We start from the raw sequence: 17,414 nt of genomic DNA on the forward strand, positions 1-17,414 counted from the left end.
GTCGTGCAGCGAGCTCATGGTCCGTGAACTCAATTCAAAATGTCAATTATGTTATGCTGTATAAAGATAACTTATCAGGGTGGGGAAGGTTACTTTGGAAATGTAATAGGTTAGGGATTACTAGTTACCCTTTTTAAAATGTAGAAAGTAATGTACATATTTCTATTACTTAATCAAACTAATGTATCTTATTACTTTTTGAATACTTTTCTAATGAATGTTTTCAGCTGTTAGGGTAAGTGTACCCATTAAGCCTGCCAAAATCTAAGTTCAGGTATTTTACATGGATTTGGATGGACTGACATGATTTATAAGGGAGATCATTTCTTATAAAACAAGATTATCTCTCATTTGAAAATGTATTCATTAGTTCATGTAGATTTTGGAATATAAACTGATCTTTTCTGGAGGAAAAGATGGAAAAATCTTACATTCAGCAGATTCAAACATTTTCTAAGCATTTCTTGCTAAATCTAAAGCAAAATCAAGTTAAATTCACTGAGAATATTTGTAATTTTTGATACAAATTATTCACAATTTAATATAATAACTGAGATTTCTCTCCTACAATAACTTCTGCATGCAGCAACCCACCCAAAGCAAAAATAGTCTTCAGTACTTTTTTCTTTATTGTTCAGCATAACATGTCCCATACAATTAGACAGAGGCAGCACTGGGCAAAATTTACCATCTACATTTTCTTCCAATTATTGCCTTTTGTGTCACAACCTTAGAGAATGAATCTTTTATTCACAATGTTTACTTGGCCTTAAAGAGAAGCCTCAACCAGGCGAACTTGACTCATGATTTGGTTCACAGGTAACAAAAATGAAATCAACACTAAGGCAAAAATGGTTTTGGCACAAACTTAATGAATGTTTGATGACTCCATTGTTCAATCACTGGTTAAATATTACTGACACTGATAAACCGTTATCTCACACCCATCTCATGAAATCCAGTTTCACCCGATTCTGAGATTGTTCGCTAGCCGCCGTAACATCCGATACAAAAAACATCATTAATCTTTAGTCCAATTTCCACATATACGATTAGCTTGAAAGACAAATACTGCATGAGAAGAGGTGAAATCACAGACCTTAAATGAGTCTTTTGTACTACCATAAATACTCTAAAATGAGAGTGCAATATTTTGATGCAGCTAACATATGTAAGAGTGATAAACAAGAGTATATATGACGTCTAAAATTTGCCATCTAAACAGTTTAAGATTTTACAAAAGTTTTGTTTGTAGTAAATATGTTTGGTCGTTTTCTTTGAAACAGTGTTGCTCGTCATCTCACACGTACCTGTTTATTATTTTTTTCTGCACCTTTCTGGTAGTTAAATATTTAAGGTTCAATACTTTGATGGTGAACAACCATCACGTAAAGGTTTACTGTCGGTCTATTCACAGAGGTAGTCCCTTACTTTCATTATTAACCGCCTAAAATCTCAACAACAGTATTATAATACTAGTACTCGTATCTGTATGGTTTCATATAAATACATTTTCAGTCATTTTTGTCTGTTATACACATATTTATTGGGGAGTTATCGTCACTCTGTGATAAATCGTCATTCTTCACGCTGAATGCGGACTCGTCCTCAGTCTGAATCAGCTCATGTTTCCGTTTGTGGAGCCTGAGGCTTTGAGAGCGGCTGAAGCCTCTCCCGCAGATGTCGCAGCCGTACGGCCTCTCGCCCGTGTGAAGCCTGAAATGGTTCTTGAGGCTCGAAGCTCGTGTGAAACTCTTGTCACACTCGGGGCAGTCAAACTTCTCCCCAAAGTGGATTTTCTCGTGTTCCCTTAAACGTCCGGACTGGTTGAAGCTGCGGTCGCACATGGAGCAGTGGTAGGGCCTCTCTCCTGTGTGCGTGAGCCGGTGTCTGTTCATGGCCCCCGAGTGGGCGAAGCTCTTCCCGCAGTCGGGGCAGGAGAACGGTTTCTCTCCCGTGTGGACCTTCTGGTGACCTTTGAGTTGACCTTTCTGGGTGAACTGCTTCCCGCACAGAGAACACTGATAAGGTTTCTCCCCTGAGTGTATTCGCATGTGAATCTGCAGCGCGGACATCTTGTGACAGTCTCTTCCACAGAGCCCGCAGCAGTAAGAGCTTTTAGTCAGATTGTTGTTAAGCTGTTCCTGCACCGGTGATGCTTGAGGACGGTCTTTCCCCTCGTCAGCAGCATGATCCGGATCCTCTCGAGACACTGCGGAAACAAAAAAGGGAAGAACTGAAACAAAAAACAGCAAACAAAAAACACAAAATCTTTTGCTTGTTAAGACACTTCTGCTCAATGAAGATAAAAATCATAAGCAAATGCTCAACTTTTGACTCATCTGTGTTCTCAATAAGGATTATCACCACCCCAAAAGTTAAGTAAAGGCAAAGGTGCACCAAATGTCTCACCTCACTGTGAATATGCACCTGCCTCCCATCTTAATAAATGCATATGTTCAGAGCAGCAACATCAATTCAGATGCTGATGAGTTCTTCTTAAAAAGTAAGACACCTTTCAGAGTCATAAGATAGACCCTTGAAGAAAAGGACAAAGTGAACTGTTGGCTTTTCTTCTCAGGAGAAAGCAGGAGCACTGTGCTGAATTTAACTAGGTATATCAATGGTCTTTAACGGACAACAATGACTATTATTCAGCCACTGGCAGATTAGTTCAAGATTAATCAGAGAAAATTCTATTAAACTCTATAAAATCAGGAGACTTCAGCAAAAACAAAAAATCCACACTAACCACAAACTGCAGGGTTCTCATTTTCGAACCAGTCAGCCAGAGACACCAAAAAGTCAGCCGGAGTGAACTGCAAAAAGACACAGTCCTCGTTCTATCATTTTAAACACTGAGATACTCGTGAGAGACGGATCTTTCAGACACCGTCTTCGGCTGAGCATGAACAGAACAAAAAAAGCACATTAACCAGACAACAGCCAAGATTTTCATTTTGATGTTTGGCCAACTCACAGAATTAATTAAAGTCAAAACTGGCTCAAAATGAGAAGCCTGCTAATATAAACTTGAAGTGAATTAAAGTGGCTACAATCAATATTTTCGATGGATCACATGATCACAGTTTGTAATTGGGGTTGCTCGCAGCGACTCTGCAGCTCTCTAAAGCTCTTTACTGCTTCTTTCAGTTTACTGCTTTAGTTTTATGATCTTTAATTTAATTGTTTTAGATTGGTCTCGTAAGTGTTGTTTCAGAAAGAGGCACCTTAATTAAAAAACACTCTACACTACCAGCCCCGCACTAAACTGCAGACAGACAATGTCAGTCGCAATCTTGTGAACACAGTTGAGCATTTAGCTGCTAAGAAAAAAAAGAAAAGGGAAAATTGGACTAAATATTCATCAGGTGATCAGAAAAATGACATATATGTAGGTCCATATCAATAAAACAAACATAACACATAATAGAAAAAAAAAAATTAAATTAAATTGCAATACAAGGACAAGACAGTGCAGATATATACTGGGTCATGGCTTACATCTAAAAAGTTTACTTCACCAACTTAAAAGATCATCACCACAGTTTGATTACGCTGCCCCCAGGTGGCCAAAAATAATAATACATCACTGATTGCAGTAAACCCAGGTTTATATGTTCTGCCAGCTATAATTAAACTTTTATATTTTTGTGGGGGGATTTTTGTGTTGGGCAGCTGTGCAGATCATCCACTGATCCCAAAGTTTGCAGTTTGATCCCCAGCTTCTTCTCACTACATGTTGAAGTGTCTTTGAGCAACAGTCTGAACCCCAAATTGTTCCTGATGGTTTGAAATGAATGTGTGTTAGACTGAATGATGAATGAGAGGCAAAATATATATATAAATACAACCCAATTACTAAAATGAGGGGGGAGAGAAGGAATGTTATTACAAGTTACAATCATTCATCCATTCATTCATCTTTATTACTAGACCACCACGATGCCCCTGATTAGATCACGTCAGTGGGAACCGGCACTCTCACACTCAACAGATTGTTTAGATAAGACCTAGATTGATCTGATCAAGTAAAGACAACATATATAGAAGGGTTAGGGTTAGGGTTAGCCCATCCCTCAATCAACTCTATTTATCTAGTTATTTACTTACTGTTGACAGGTTCCTCTTCTTCCTCCTTGACAGTAATTTGGATTTCTGTGCTGTTTTCCTGCTGCTGCTGCTGCTCTCCGGTTTCCACTGGCACGGTACAATCATCACTACCAGACACTTCATCAGGAGTTTCATCTACTGAGGAGTGAAACACAAATCAAACAACCCAGAGGATTTAAAATCATTCTCAAGGGCATTACTATTATTTTTTAAATATATATATATGTATAGCAGAAATCTGTAATCTCATGTTGACATACCGCATAAAGGTTCCTCTTCTTCCTCCTCTTTCACTATTACATTCATGTGTGGACTGGAAGTGACGTCCTCCTGCCGGTCTTCTGGCTCTCTCAAGTTATTTTCAGACTGGGCGACTTTGTCACAGTTAAGACCCTCCGAGGAATTAGCCTGAACTTCAGCAGGTATACTCTGACTGTCACACACCTGTAAGAACAAATTACAGGCAGAAACAAAGAGTTAAATGATATTGTTACGTTGTTGTAAAGAACAAGCTGAAGAAATATCTGAAAATCTCAATCTCATGTCACCAGGGGGAAAAAAACTAACCGCTGTGTGTTGTCATTACCTCGGAGGTGATATTGTTGACCGGGTCTTGCTGGGATGATTCACCAACTGTTGCTTGAACTGAGCCTGAGATGACACCTGTAGCTGGTCCGTTCTTGCTATGTGTGCACGACCTTTTATGGTTTCTGAGAGTCCCCGCCAATGAGAAGTGCCTCCCGCAGTCCGCGCAGGTGTACGGCTTTTCACCGGTGTGGATCCTGGTGTGCCTCCGAAGCTCTCCGGGAGCCACGAAAGACTTATCGCACTGTGTGCAGCTGTACGGTTTTTCCCCCGTGTGAGTCCTCATGTGTGTCGTCAGAGTCCACTGCTGTGAAAATGTCTTCCCGCAGTCGGAGCAGTGGTAGGGAGTGATGCCGGTATGGAGACGCTCGTGTCTCACAAGCGTTCCCGACAAAGCAAACCGTTTGTCGCAGAACGAGCACTGATAGGGTCTCTCGCCAGTGTGAGTTCTCTGATGATCTCTGAGCTCGGCCGCTGAGTTGCAGCTCTTATCGCAGTCAGAACATGGAAACTTCTTCCTCGTAAAGCCTGCGACGACCTCCGAGTGCATCGCCTCCAAGTGAGTTTTCAGGTGCCAGTGACGAGAGAAGCTCTTCAGACAGATAGAGCAGTGATACGGCCTCTCGCCGGTGTGAGTCCGCCGGTGTAGTCTGAGCTCGCCCTGACTGGCGAACCTTTTCTCACAGAAAGTGCACGGGAAAGGCTTCTCCCCAGTATGGACCCTTTCGTGAATCATGAGCAGCCCCTTCTCAGGAAACCTCTTCTCACACATGGAGCAGGGGAAAGGCCTCTCTCCTGAGTGAGTGCGTAGGTGACGCTGGAGTTTAGAGGCGTAGGGGAAGTCTTTCCCGCACACTGAGCAGGTATGAAGAGATGGTGGTTTTTCATTTTGACTTTGACCAAATGTCTTTGAGGGGGTCTCCACCACTCCAATGCCAGGGATAGCGCCTTCTCCTGTGTGAACAGAAAGATAAGAGGATGGGTTTTATTTAGGAAACACATAAAGGCATAAATCTTTTCAAAACAATACATCTTTGAACGCAACTGAAAGATGCTAAAAGGTGGACAGACATGTGGCAGAGTCCTTAATACTGTTAGGTCCATATATATTTAGACACTCACACAACATTTGATATTTGTATGGACGAAGTTGATTGGACGGTGCTTCACAGTACAGATGGACACTGACCCAAAATATTACTGTGGAAGCAACCAAGGAGTTTCTTAAAGCAAAGAAGTGGAATATTCTACAATAGACGAGTCAATCACCTGATCTCAACTCCATTAAGGATGCATTTCACTCGCCGAAGACAAAAATTAAGGCATAGAGACCCACAAATAAACAACAACTGAAGATAGCTGCAGTAAAGACCTGCATTGAGTGTACTGTGTATAAAAATGCAATTCCAAACAGTTTTAAACCATCTTTTTGTCCAACTTGAATTAAAACTGGAAGTCTGCACTTCAATCACATCTTGAATTGTTTCATTTCAAATCCATTGTGTTGGTCCACAGAGCCAAAACTGTAGGTCAGTGTGATAATGCTGTTCTGTCATTTAAGGTCTCACAAGTGTCTAACAAGTAATAAATAAAAAGCACTTAAGGCATCAGGTTTCAGCACATCTCTAGTCTAAATAATTAATTAGCTGTAAAGACACTGTGAACTCCAATAGCTGGGAATGCAAGAAGGTGCCTCCGGATATTTTAATGTTATGCTTACAGCTTGTAACAACTTGTAAAAGAGCAGTTTCAACAACTTGGAAGTCTTCCAAGAAGCACCTTTATTTTCCTCTGTGACTTTATGATGTTAGACCTTCGCAGACGAGACGTTTTGAGCCTCCTTAGAAGCAAAATTAGCATGCTGTAGTTCTTTGTGAGTCTATTTAAGGTGGTCAGATTTAGATTTACATCAAACATTATTCTAAAGAATCCCGTATAGCAATCATTATGTTGAGTGTCTGACTGCATTATAACGTACTCTTTTTGTCTTTATCTGTTATAATTCATTTACTCACCGAGATCTGAGAAATCCACTTCTTCTCCATCAGAGTTGATCAGGCCTCCGATTTCATGTTGATCTTCCTCGGCCAGGATAACAGCTGGTTCGAAGTCGTCTGGGTTTTCGGAGCCCATCCCTCAAACGAACCTTGTCAAGGGGGAACAATCACATGTCAGCAGGTCAAAACTCAACTTAGTGGGTCAACAATCACAAGAGAAAAGTCATATTATGATGACGTAGTGTTAAAACAATCACAGTCCTACTATATTACTTTTATAAAGTCATACTGAAATCACAGATATTCCTGTGTAGACGTTTTATGAGCAGAAACCAGGCTTGTTATATTTATGACTAGTGTTTGAAAGGATGTTTTATATTTCTTTATATCCTAACATGTCCCAAACATCTCAGGTTTCTTGTCACTTGGATATCAGCTGATCAGAAACATTATAAAAGACACTGCTTGTGCACAGGTGGCAAATATGAACAACATAAAGGACAATATTTACACAATTCACAATCAGCATCACTCAACATTAAATGGGCCAAACCTGTGTGTAATCTAATATGAATCATTATGATAGCTCTGCCATAAATTCTACTTTTATTAAGCTTATACATTTTCATTTTTCATTGACATTATCAGAAAGGTTATAATTCTACTTCATGTTTATTACTGAGGTCATAAGAGGTGTTATATTAGGAACACTTTTCATTATAATACACTCCAGTACATAATCACCCGCCCACTACGACCTCAATAGTAAACATAAAGTAAAATTATCATCTAATGAAGTGAAGTGGCCGCTCTTTGCTTTAATGCATTTTTGTTTTATTGTTTTGTGTATTTTGTTTCATCCCAAGGGTTCATTCAGCGACTGGAGCTTTTTTTTTTTTATGTATATATCTTTTGGTGGCGCTTGATGAGATTAGATAAAACAAGATTTAATTGATCCCCAGAGGGAAGATTTGCATGTTACATCAGTGAAGGAAACAAGGAAAACAGATAAGAACAAGGAGTAATAAACACAACAAGATAAAAAGTCAAGTAAACAGGATTCAATCGACTAAACTCGTCTCTACTGTAACTCCTCAGGTGATGAAACAAAATCACTAAACTCTGCTCAATCCGTAGAGACCCTCTCAATATTTAAGAAAAGACTAAAGACGCAGCTCTTTCAAGGACATCTCTGCACTTAATGACAAAAACTAAAAAACGACTGTATGTATCGCCTAAGGTCCGAATAATACTGGATTTTCGTAGCCGATGCCGATACAGATTTTAGGGACGATAATCTCAAGTATACAGATTAGATACATAAACATAAATTGTTTTTGTAATGATCCCTCAAATGCAGTTACTAAGATATGTAACGGAGGCCGTGATATTTTACTGTAAAAAACGACATCATTGCACTGAAACAGTAAACAGGGATTTAAAAATGATAACTAGAAATAAAAAATCCAACCAAAAAAAACATCTGCACATATATATATTAAGTCATGTATAAATATATAACTTGAGTGGTGGCGTACTGGGGTGCATTATTTTGCCCCTCTCATGTATGTTAATGGAGTGGACAAAATATTAGGAACACCATTCATTATAACGCACCCTAATACATCATCATCACCCACTATGACCTCAATAATAAACATAAAGCAGAATTATCATCTTACTGACAACGTAAACAAAAACTGAAAATGTATAAACTTCATTAAAGTAGAATTTAAAGCAGAGTCGTTGTATTGTATTGATTATATTGCACAGGTGTACCTAATAAAGAGGCCAGCGTGGGTATATAACCTAGTACATAATTATACATAGATATATATCCATAGCTACAACCGTTACTTCTTCAACCACAACCTTTCTATTTTTACTACCCATAAGTCAGGTAATTTAATGACATTGTAATATATATAATGTTATAATTAATACAGTTTACAGTTTCATTTATAGGTTATATATATATATTATAAAAAAGCTATATACATGACCCATGAGTTGTGGATTGTAAAAAATAAGTAAGCAAAATATGTGCAGAAGTAAAGGTTGTAGCTGTGGATATATATATATTATATATGTATAATTACATAGGTTATATATGCACCTACATTCTCATCAGATATAAATGTATTTCATCATATTTTTTCATCATAATTTCATTGCCTGTAACAACTGTCCACTGTCGTCCATCCTTTAAAAAAAAAAGCCATCCATTGTCCTGCTCAAGGACACTTCAGCAGGGTGGATGCTTTGTTGTGACAACCTGTGTGGGCCTTAAAGCTAAAAGCTCCCTGAAGCATGAGCTGTCCTTTAAAAAAAAAAGAAAAAAAGAAAAAAACACGTAACTGCATGACTTACATCTCCTCCAGGTGCAACACTGCATGATCGTAGCTCTGTGTTACTCTGCTTATCATCTCCAGAGCTGTGTTTGCAAGCCCAATTACAACATCTCTATATCTGCCCTGAGCCTCCCTTCCCTCTCTGCTAGCTCCTGTAGCATTTAGCGTTCATGCCACATCCATTTAAACCCCCCTCAGCAATCCTCCTTTGAGGCACATATCAATCTACAAACCTGTTGGGTGTCTGTGTTGTCATTATAAACACACATAGCATCAGGAGCAACCTAACCCTTCCTGCAACAAACACACACACACACCAACACACACACCAATATTTAACCTCTAAGAACCACAAACACCAGCAGCAGCTCTCTCTTTCTCTCTGGTCAAACCACTACAACCTCTCTTTCTCTCTGTGTGCATGCATTTGAGGAAGAGGAGAAGAGGTCTGCAGCTATTAGCCTCAGCTAGCAGCCATTTACTCGGTTTAGCACCTAAAGCTAAGCTACAGCAGCAGCAGCAGGAGCAGCAGCAGCTCTGCAACCATAACACACAAAGAGTCACAATAGATTAATAGTTAAATCCGGTGAGAGCATGCACAAAATAAAATAAAATAAAAGAGGAATAAAGATGCAGAATTCAACCCCCCTCAGCTTAAAGAGGACATAGTGGCTAACTTAGCAAAGCTACTGATAGACAATAGACATGTTGACCAACCTCAGCATTGATTCTCCCTCAGGTAAAAAAAAAAAAAAAGAAGAGAGAGAAAGAAGAGGAAGAAAAAAAAAAAGAAAGTAGTCGATCGATAGTTTATTGCAACGATCTGATAATGTGTCTACTTTATCTATCTCATGTTTAATGCCCCTCTCAGTGTCCTCAGATAGTCTTAATTTAGATGTGAGACTAACTAATAATGAGGTTAAAGTTAAAATGTGCGTTTGGAGGCTGATGACAAACCTTTGTAGCATTAGCTGGTAGCCACTTACTGTAAGGGTCGGGACTTCCGGTTGGCTTTTAAACACCCAGGGAAATAATAAAGCAAAAAAAAAAAAAAAAAAAAGATGTACTGTATGATAAAGATACCCTCCGGACATTTTTCAAAATATATGTAAAATACATTTATATATTTTTTCTTCCACATAAAAAGTTAAATTACCTTAAATAAAATCATTTAACCCTCACATACATGTTTGATTAATCTTTCTGTTTGATTAAATCACTATTTTATGGTCCAGGAGAACATTTTATAGAATATAATTAATACAGCATGTTTTTAAAGCTGATTTTTTAAACTTTTTGTTATAAATGTTTTATAAATTTGTTATAAAAATGTGTATCAGCTGCACACACACACACACACACACACACACACACACACACACACACACTCACATAAAAAGACGCATTTTATTTCCATTTTAGTATATTTGGGGTCACATCAGGATCAGACCTTTAGAGGGGCTCAGCTCCTAATGAGAATATAACATAGGATGCCCTGCAAGTGTTCAAATCCTCTACTGAATTACTCATTTCACTGGATAACGTAAATTAAAACAAAAACAATTAATACATAGTTGAGTGGTCTACTATAATGTATAATAATAATAATGGTTCAGAATAAATAATCACAGATCTCTACAGAGAGGACCCTGAGATAGTTAATGAGGGAAAGACTATTTATTTCTTTAGATTTATTTTAGGGGTGCTGAGATCAAATTTAGGGGTAAATGAGCACTCCTAAAAAGGGTCTAAAATTGCCCCTCGGTCATATTAGGAAAAGTCAAACTAAGAAATGTGTATTTAGGGTTTTTATAACTCTCAAATGTAAAAATGGGATAATTTAACCCTGAACAGTATGTAAGGGTTAATCTTTGTTGGTTATTTTTGCAGCTTTGAGGTGGAGTGGAGGGCAGAGGATGTTTTTTATTGATATTAATTAATTCAAAAATATAACTGATATATAAATCTTTTATCTTTTAGGACTTTATACAATAGTAAATGTAATTTTTCTATCAGTGAGTGACAGCGTTTCCTCAGTTCCTGTTTTTATTGACTTTTTGTTTGTTTATTTGAGTCTGTAAAGGGCTATAGCAATAAAGATTGATTGACTGAGTGATATGTTAAAGATATCCTCCAAACATGTTTCCAGATATATACTCTACTATTAAATCATAATTTATAAGAAATATCGTGTTAAAAAATCATCTTTCTTGTTCAACTGTGTGAGGGGCAGAGGAATGTATTTTTCCTAATATTTAGGATTTATTTTTATTGATATGAATATTAATAATATATTAATTAAGAATATCATTTATATATAAAACTGTTTCTTTCACCACTTTATCCAACAGTAAATGAAATGAAAATTGACAGGATTACCAAGAAGACTCCGATAAAAAGCCCAATATTTAAGGACAGATTGATAGACGGAGTTCAAACAGATGAAAGACTGAATCACGGCTTCCTGACCTCGATGTTGGGAGGAAAACATGTCAAACATGTGTGTAGTTAACATTAACTGCTGCTTCGCATGGCAGTAAATGCTGTAATTAGCTCCAGCTGTACTTTCTCTGTTGCAACTCATCTGCTATAAAGAAACAATAAAGCTCACATAGTAATAATAAAGTAATAATGATATTGCAATAATGTCCTTTTGTTTTACTTTGTTTCTTGTATGTCAAGTTTTTCCCATTTCCCATTTTTGGTTTCCAGAGCAGGTGTGGCAAAACAAAATTGAAATTTGGATGATAAAATTAATTAATAATGATGATAATATTAAGAAGAAGAAGAAGAAAAAGAAGAAGAAGAAACAAACTGCTAAACTAAAAGAAAAGTGTTTTTTTAAGTTCTTCTGTCAAGAATGCAGTAAGAGGTTTTTCCTTAACAATAATAATAATAATAATAATTTAATTATTCTGTAAATCAAACAATAAAATAAAAACACTGGTCCAACATGAAGTTTGGGTCATCCATAAAGCTGAACAAACATTCACAATAAGAGGATTTATTAAAAACCAGAGTCCCACACATGTAACAATGGAGCTGACTGTACACTCAATAACACACATGAGTATCTTCACATTGCTTCAGTCACTTATTTCATATCGTAACAAACTGGTAAAAAATGATGTCCTTTTTCCTCTTATGTGTTCAAATTAGTGTCGACTTCCCCCGATGACATCAGGGATTGTTTTCTAGCAGCTGTTGCTTCGGTCTGCCTAGCGGCTTTGTTGGTGGTTTTGGCTTCTTGTCATGCATCTTCAGATGCTTTCTATAACCTTGAGAGTAAAAGTAACACTTTCCACATTTCTCACAAGTATACGGTTTCTCTCCAGTGTGAACTCTCAGATGAGCCTTAAGAGCGCACGCCTTGGAGTAACTTTTACCACAGATTGAACACAGGTGAGGCCGCTCTCCGCTGTGAGTTTTGAGGTGACCCGTGAGGTGGGAGGCCTGCGAGAAAGCCTTCCCACATTGTTCACAGTGGTAGTTCTTCTCTCCGGTGTGTGTCAGCTCGTGTTTTTTAAGTATGTCCGCTGTGAGGCAACTCTTTCCGCACTCCGAGCAGAGAAATGGTGAATCTCCTGCGTGACTGCGCTTATGGAGTTTGAAATAATACTCGTTCTTGAATGTCTTGTCGCAGTCGGAACAAGCGTAAGGCTTCTTGTGGCTCTCGCGGTGTTCCTCCAGCTGCTGTTTCTGAGGGAAGTCCATCCCACACTCTCCACACATATGAACTGTGACAGGAGACTCTTTAGGGGGACTCTTCTCTTTGACTAATGTCCAATTTGGTAACTCTCCTGTGAGAAAAACAAAAGATGATTACATGTAGAACAGGTCTGGATTATACAAGCATCTGTATTAAAAATCAAACAGGAGCTTCAGGCTGTTTCTGACCTTTATGAACCTTCATGTGTGTTTTGAGGTTTCCACTCTGGGTGAATCCTCTTCCACATATGAAGCACTTGAAAGGTCTTTTCCCTGAGTGGATCACAAGGTGTCGTTGCAGAGCGGCGTTGTGAGAGAATGCTCTTCCACAGGTCAGACAGTCGTAGTTCTTCTTGGGTCTACGTGGCCCCTGGTTGTGTTTCGGCTCGTCAGACGGCTTCTCGTTAAGCTCCTCGTGGGAGCGGCTGAGTTCAGCTGATCCTCTAAAGCTTTCTTTAAATAAAAACAGTAAATATAAGTTAGTGTAAATATGGCAAAGTCCTCTGAGAAACAGACACACCTGAGCCCCTTGAACCTTTTTTGCATTACTTTCTTTTTATTTATGGTATTTCAATACACTTATCTACATCCAGCTGTTTCTTACTTTAACCCTCCTGTTGTCCTCGAGTCAAGGAAGGGAGGAAGAAGGAAGGGAGGGAGGGAGGAAGGAAGGAAAGGAGGGAGGGAGGAAGGAAGGAAGGAGGGAAGGAAATAAGGGAGGAAGGAAGGAGGGAAGGAAGGAAGGAAGGAAGCAAAGGAGGGAGGAAGGAAGGGAAGAAAGGAAAAGAGGAAGGGAGGAAGGAAAGGCAGGAAGGGAGGAAAGGAAAGAAGGAAGGGAGGAAGGAAGGAAGGAAGGAAAGAAGGACAGAGGAAAGAAGAAAGGAGGGAGCGAGGGAGAAAGGAAAAGAGGAAGGGAGGAAAGAAAGAGAGAAGGAGGGAGGGAGGAAGGAAGGAAAGGAAGGAAGGGAGGAAAAAGAAGGAACAGCCAAAAAAGACGGTGTCAATTTGACCCGGGAGGACGACAAACCTAAAAGCTGCCATAATGACGAGCTGACATGTCCTTTAATAAACCAATCATTTCCTTACTGTCTGCACTTATTCTATCACTCCACGCTGTTTCTGTTGTGTCACATGGTGATGGTGCAACCTGCTAACAACACACCTGCTAAATGACGTAGCTTGCTCCATTATCAAAGGATAGGACAGGCTGAGAGAGGGAGGAAAGAAGAGAGGGGGAGAAGGAGGAAAGGAGAGAGGAAGGGAGATAGGGAGGGAGGGAAGGAGGAAAGGAGGAAAGGAGAGGGAGGAAAGAAGAGAGGGAGAGAAGGAGGAAAGGAGAGAGGAAAGAAGAGAGGGAGGGAGGGAGCATGATTGGGGTTTCTAACTGCACAGCTAATTCTCAGTTAGCCGGCTAACGCTAACAGCACGAAACAAATAAAGCAGAAACAAGCTGAAGTTACTGTTAGGAATGGTCTACAGCACCGTGCACAGAGTCCTCCATGCTGATAGGTGGAAGCTCATCCAAGCAAATCTTGGTCTTTAGAGCAGCACCAGTCCTGTTGTAATAGAAATAATTATGAAAAAAATCAATAACCAAAAAAACACAATAACTTGACTGTAAGCAGAGCCATAAAGTATTAAACCTACCTACACATACGAGGCATATAATCTTCGTCATCGCTGTCGTCGCAGTCTGTGTCTACTTCCCCTGTTTCATCTTCCTCTAACGACAACACAGACTCCTGATCAGAATACCACGTGTCATCTTCCCATTTAATACTAGGGAAGAAAGAATAAATTCAGAGAGTGTTATTCACACTAATATTTTCATCATTTCCCCCAAAAAGGAAAAAGAAATAACATCTCCGCAGTCCACACAGCAACTTAGATGGAGTCATCATGATGATGTCATCAACATTTAGATCCAGTGAAGACTCACTAAACAGAGAGAGAAACAAAAACGACAATGGACGGGATGTTAGGTCGCCACATCCCTGAAATCATTCAGGGACCAAGACTTTATTTCAGATTTGTACTTTTATTAGAAATAATATGAACAAATTGTGTCAGTACTAATTCCCTTACCTTGCATCCAATTCCTGAATCTCTGTCTCCTGAGTGCTGCTGTTGTCTAACGCCTCGACTCCAGCTACTGAGAAGTCGTCATCTCTGGAAAAAATGATTACTTATTTCAGAAGAATAATTAACAGGATATAAAATTGTTCTTCAATTCATCAAGGAGACAACACAGTACTGCTGCTCCAACACTATACCCCCTCCCGTGCCCTCCGATCCACAGAGGGAAATCTCCTTGCCCTACCCGCTGCCGCCCCCACCCTCTGTAATTCACTCCCCAAACCCATCAGAGACTGTACAGACCCCCATACCTTCAAATCACTCCTAAAAACACACCTTTTTAAACTGGCTTTTAACCTGTAAACTGTTCTTTTATCCTCTTTCCTTTTTATGTCTTTTTAACCTTTGTTCCATATTTTTGGTGTTCTCTGTAAGCGTCTTTGAGCACTTATTTATCATTATTATATAGAAGTTCTGGGTTTGAAAGTTGAAGGGCAGATGGTTTTATGAGTGGGAAGTCATGATTTGAGAGGCTTGGTTGGTGCATTGTGAGTAGAAGTCAAGTAGAGTGTTCTCCATATTCTGCTGTGGCTGGCAGACGCTGGCAGATTGTGATCCACTATGCTGATTATAATTTAAAAAATGTTTTACTGATGGCAGAAATTGGTGTCTAACATATGACTATTAGAACCAGTACTTGAGATTTGATAGTAGTTAATGAAAATGTTTTTTTATGGGAGGCAGAGAGGGGGCAATGACACGCAGGATAGGACTGCTCGGTGCGAGATTCGAATCGGGGTCGCCTGCAGTGAGGACTGTAGCCTCAACACATGGGGCAGGTGCTCTACCAACTGAGCTAAACACCGCCACCGAAAATGTTGTTTTTTTAACCCTTCAATCATCCTTCATGTATGTAAAACAAATGAGCCAGACATTAAAAAAGATACATATGTATGAATGTTACCCATCAAAGAGAAGAGAGTGGTCTATGTTGCATCAAGTTACACTCACCGGTCGGAGAGAGACTCCGCTAAAATGATGGTAACAGCAGGAGGTGGGGGTTCGGTCGATCCATGCTCCGAAGGTGTGGATGAGGAATCTTTCTCATAACTAGAAAAACAAACACACACACACATAAAAACTACATCACCACTGTAAATAATCACGTTTAAAGCCAATATAGATTTACAAAGCAGTGCAGACACCGGTGTTACACTGTATTTGGTGACCCGTCAGATTCTGTGACCTGCAGTGTTGGAAGAATGCTGCGTTCCCATTTACCTCTGAAGTTGGAAGTCGGAGCTGGGAATTATGTCACACCCCAGTTTGAAACAGCCCAGTTTAAAGAAGTCAGAAAACCAGTTTTAACCAGGTTCTAGCCACTGATAACAAAACCTGTAGATAAAAACACATTTCGCTGTATTTTGAGCACACAAACACCGTGGCAAAGTTTCAATGTCCACAGAAAGAAGTTGGACAGTGCTGAGTATACGACTGATTTAATGAGACACAAATATGGAAAAAGTGCTAATAAATAAATAAACAGGATGTTACTGCAACTTTCACACTGTTGATGCACGGAGCAGCCATGCTAGGTTTTAAGGTTGGGGCTTCAGGAGGCGTTCCAGCTTAAGTTTCCAACTGGTAACTCAGAAATTCTGAGTTCCGAGTACAACTTGAATGCACCATCAGATCATTTACTTTACACCACAATTAGGAATTAAATTATTTATGTCTTAACAAAAAAAGTTTCTCACATGGCTGGTGTGATCATTCATTGAAGGTAATAACATTGTGTAATATATTTTAGGATGTTTTTTAATTTATTCACCTATTTATGCTACGAAGGTCAACTTTACTGGCCCGACCCTTGTGTGAGTCAGTAAGCATGAGACACACGTCAGGTGTCTCATGCATATCAGTCCTTATCTATTGTCTCTGGCACAGCTACACTACACCTGCTGCTAGTTTATGTGTGTATTTTCTAGTTTTGTATTAAGTCTGGGTTGACTGTAAGAACTGAAATGTGATAAATAGAGTAATCTGAATTACTTTAAGTGCTATTTCTGTAGGAGCCCGACTTCCTATAAAATCTGTACTTTTACTGAAGCACTTTAAGTATGATTTTAAGATTTTTTCTTGTGATTAAAGTATGTCTACAGTGGTATTGATACTTTTCATACTGGTCTGCCCCCTTGACCTGGTGGGAAAAAGGACAATGATTGCCAAGCTGCCCTCTCTGATGAACGACGACTCCCACCCCATGACGGAAACTTTGATCACACTGGAGAGCTCCTTCAGTCACAGACTCCTTCACCATAAGTGTGTGCAGCTGTCAGACTGCATTTCAGTACTAATTTCAGTTCAATTGTGCAATAACTATATCAAACTCGGGTATATTATCACTCATCACCAATAGTACTCCTTAACATAATGTTACTATTATTTTACTATATTCTTTTACTACTTTTGCTTGTGTATTTACTTACTTACTTACTTACTTATGTTTATTGTTTTTTTTAATAGACACTCTTTCTATTTTATACTATCCACTTTGCTGCTGCTATAATATAATTTTCCCCAC

General features: G+C 39.1%; 2 protein-coding genes across 3 annotated transcripts in view; both read right to left on the reverse strand.

Annotated features, from left to right (window-relative positions):
* Positions 1-657: 657 nt before the first annotated feature.
* Positions 658-9,780, reverse strand: LOC128367538 (zinc finger protein 436-like). 2 transcript variants are annotated; one of them, XM_053328129.1, is made up of 6 exons: positions 9,764-9,780; positions 6,714-6,844; positions 4,700-5,652; positions 4,374-4,557; positions 4,114-4,248; positions 658-2,212 (listed from the first exon to the last, which is right to left on the reverse strand). In XM_053328129.1, exons 2-6 carry the CDS (start codon positions 6,829-6,831, stop codon positions 1,515-1,517), a joined length of 2,088 nt encoding a protein of 695 aa, XP_053184104.1. In that variant the 5' UTR covers positions 6,832-6,844; positions 9,764-9,780; the 3' UTR covers positions 658-1,514. The 2 variants fall into 2 exon arrangements, with proteins under 2 accessions (XP_053184104.1, XP_053184097.1); XM_053328122.1 differs by having other exon boundaries at positions 4,114-4,251.
* A 2,261-nt stretch (positions 9,781-12,041) lies between these two features.
* LOC128365223 (zinc finger protein 208-like) overlaps positions 12,042-17,414 on the reverse strand; it is a 35,316-nt gene continuing 29,943 nt past the window's right edge. Inside the window, exons 22-27 of the mRNA XM_053325886.1 lie at positions 15,842-15,940; positions 14,840-14,923; positions 14,402-14,533; positions 14,237-14,310; positions 12,944-13,207; positions 12,042-12,846 (exon numbers count right to left, since the gene is read on the reverse strand). Of these exons, the coding sequence (XP_053181861.1) occupies positions 12,227-12,846; positions 12,944-13,207; positions 14,237-14,310; positions 14,402-14,533; positions 14,840-14,923; positions 15,842-15,940 (1,273 nt within the window). The 3' untranslated portion in view covers positions 12,042-12,226. The remainder of the gene's footprint in view (positions 12,847-12,943; positions 13,208-14,236; positions 14,311-14,401; positions 14,534-14,839; positions 14,924-15,841; positions 15,941-17,414) is intronic.

This window comes from Scomber japonicus, chromosome 2 (genome assembly GCF_027409825.1).
Source record: "Scomber japonicus isolate fScoJap1 chromosome 2, fScoJap1.pri, whole genome shotgun sequence".
NCBI lineage: Eukaryota > Metazoa > Chordata > Actinopteri > Scombriformes > Scombridae > Scomber > Scomber japonicus.

Bases quoted from the DNA above. Each gene is read 5' to 3' on its own strand.
- LOC128367538 (XM_053328122.1), bottom strand. From the start codon at position 6,831: ATGGGCTCCGAAAACCCAGACGACTTCGAACCAGCTGTTATCCTGGCC. The intron at 5,653-6,713 runs GTGAGTAAATGA...CTGTTCACACAG, and splicing joins AGTGGATTTCTCAGATCTCG to GAGAAGGCGCTATCCCTGGC. The intron at 4,252-4,373 runs GTATGTCAACAT...TTCACTCCTCAG, and splicing joins AGAAGAGGAACCTTTATGCG to TAGATGAAACTCCTGATGAA.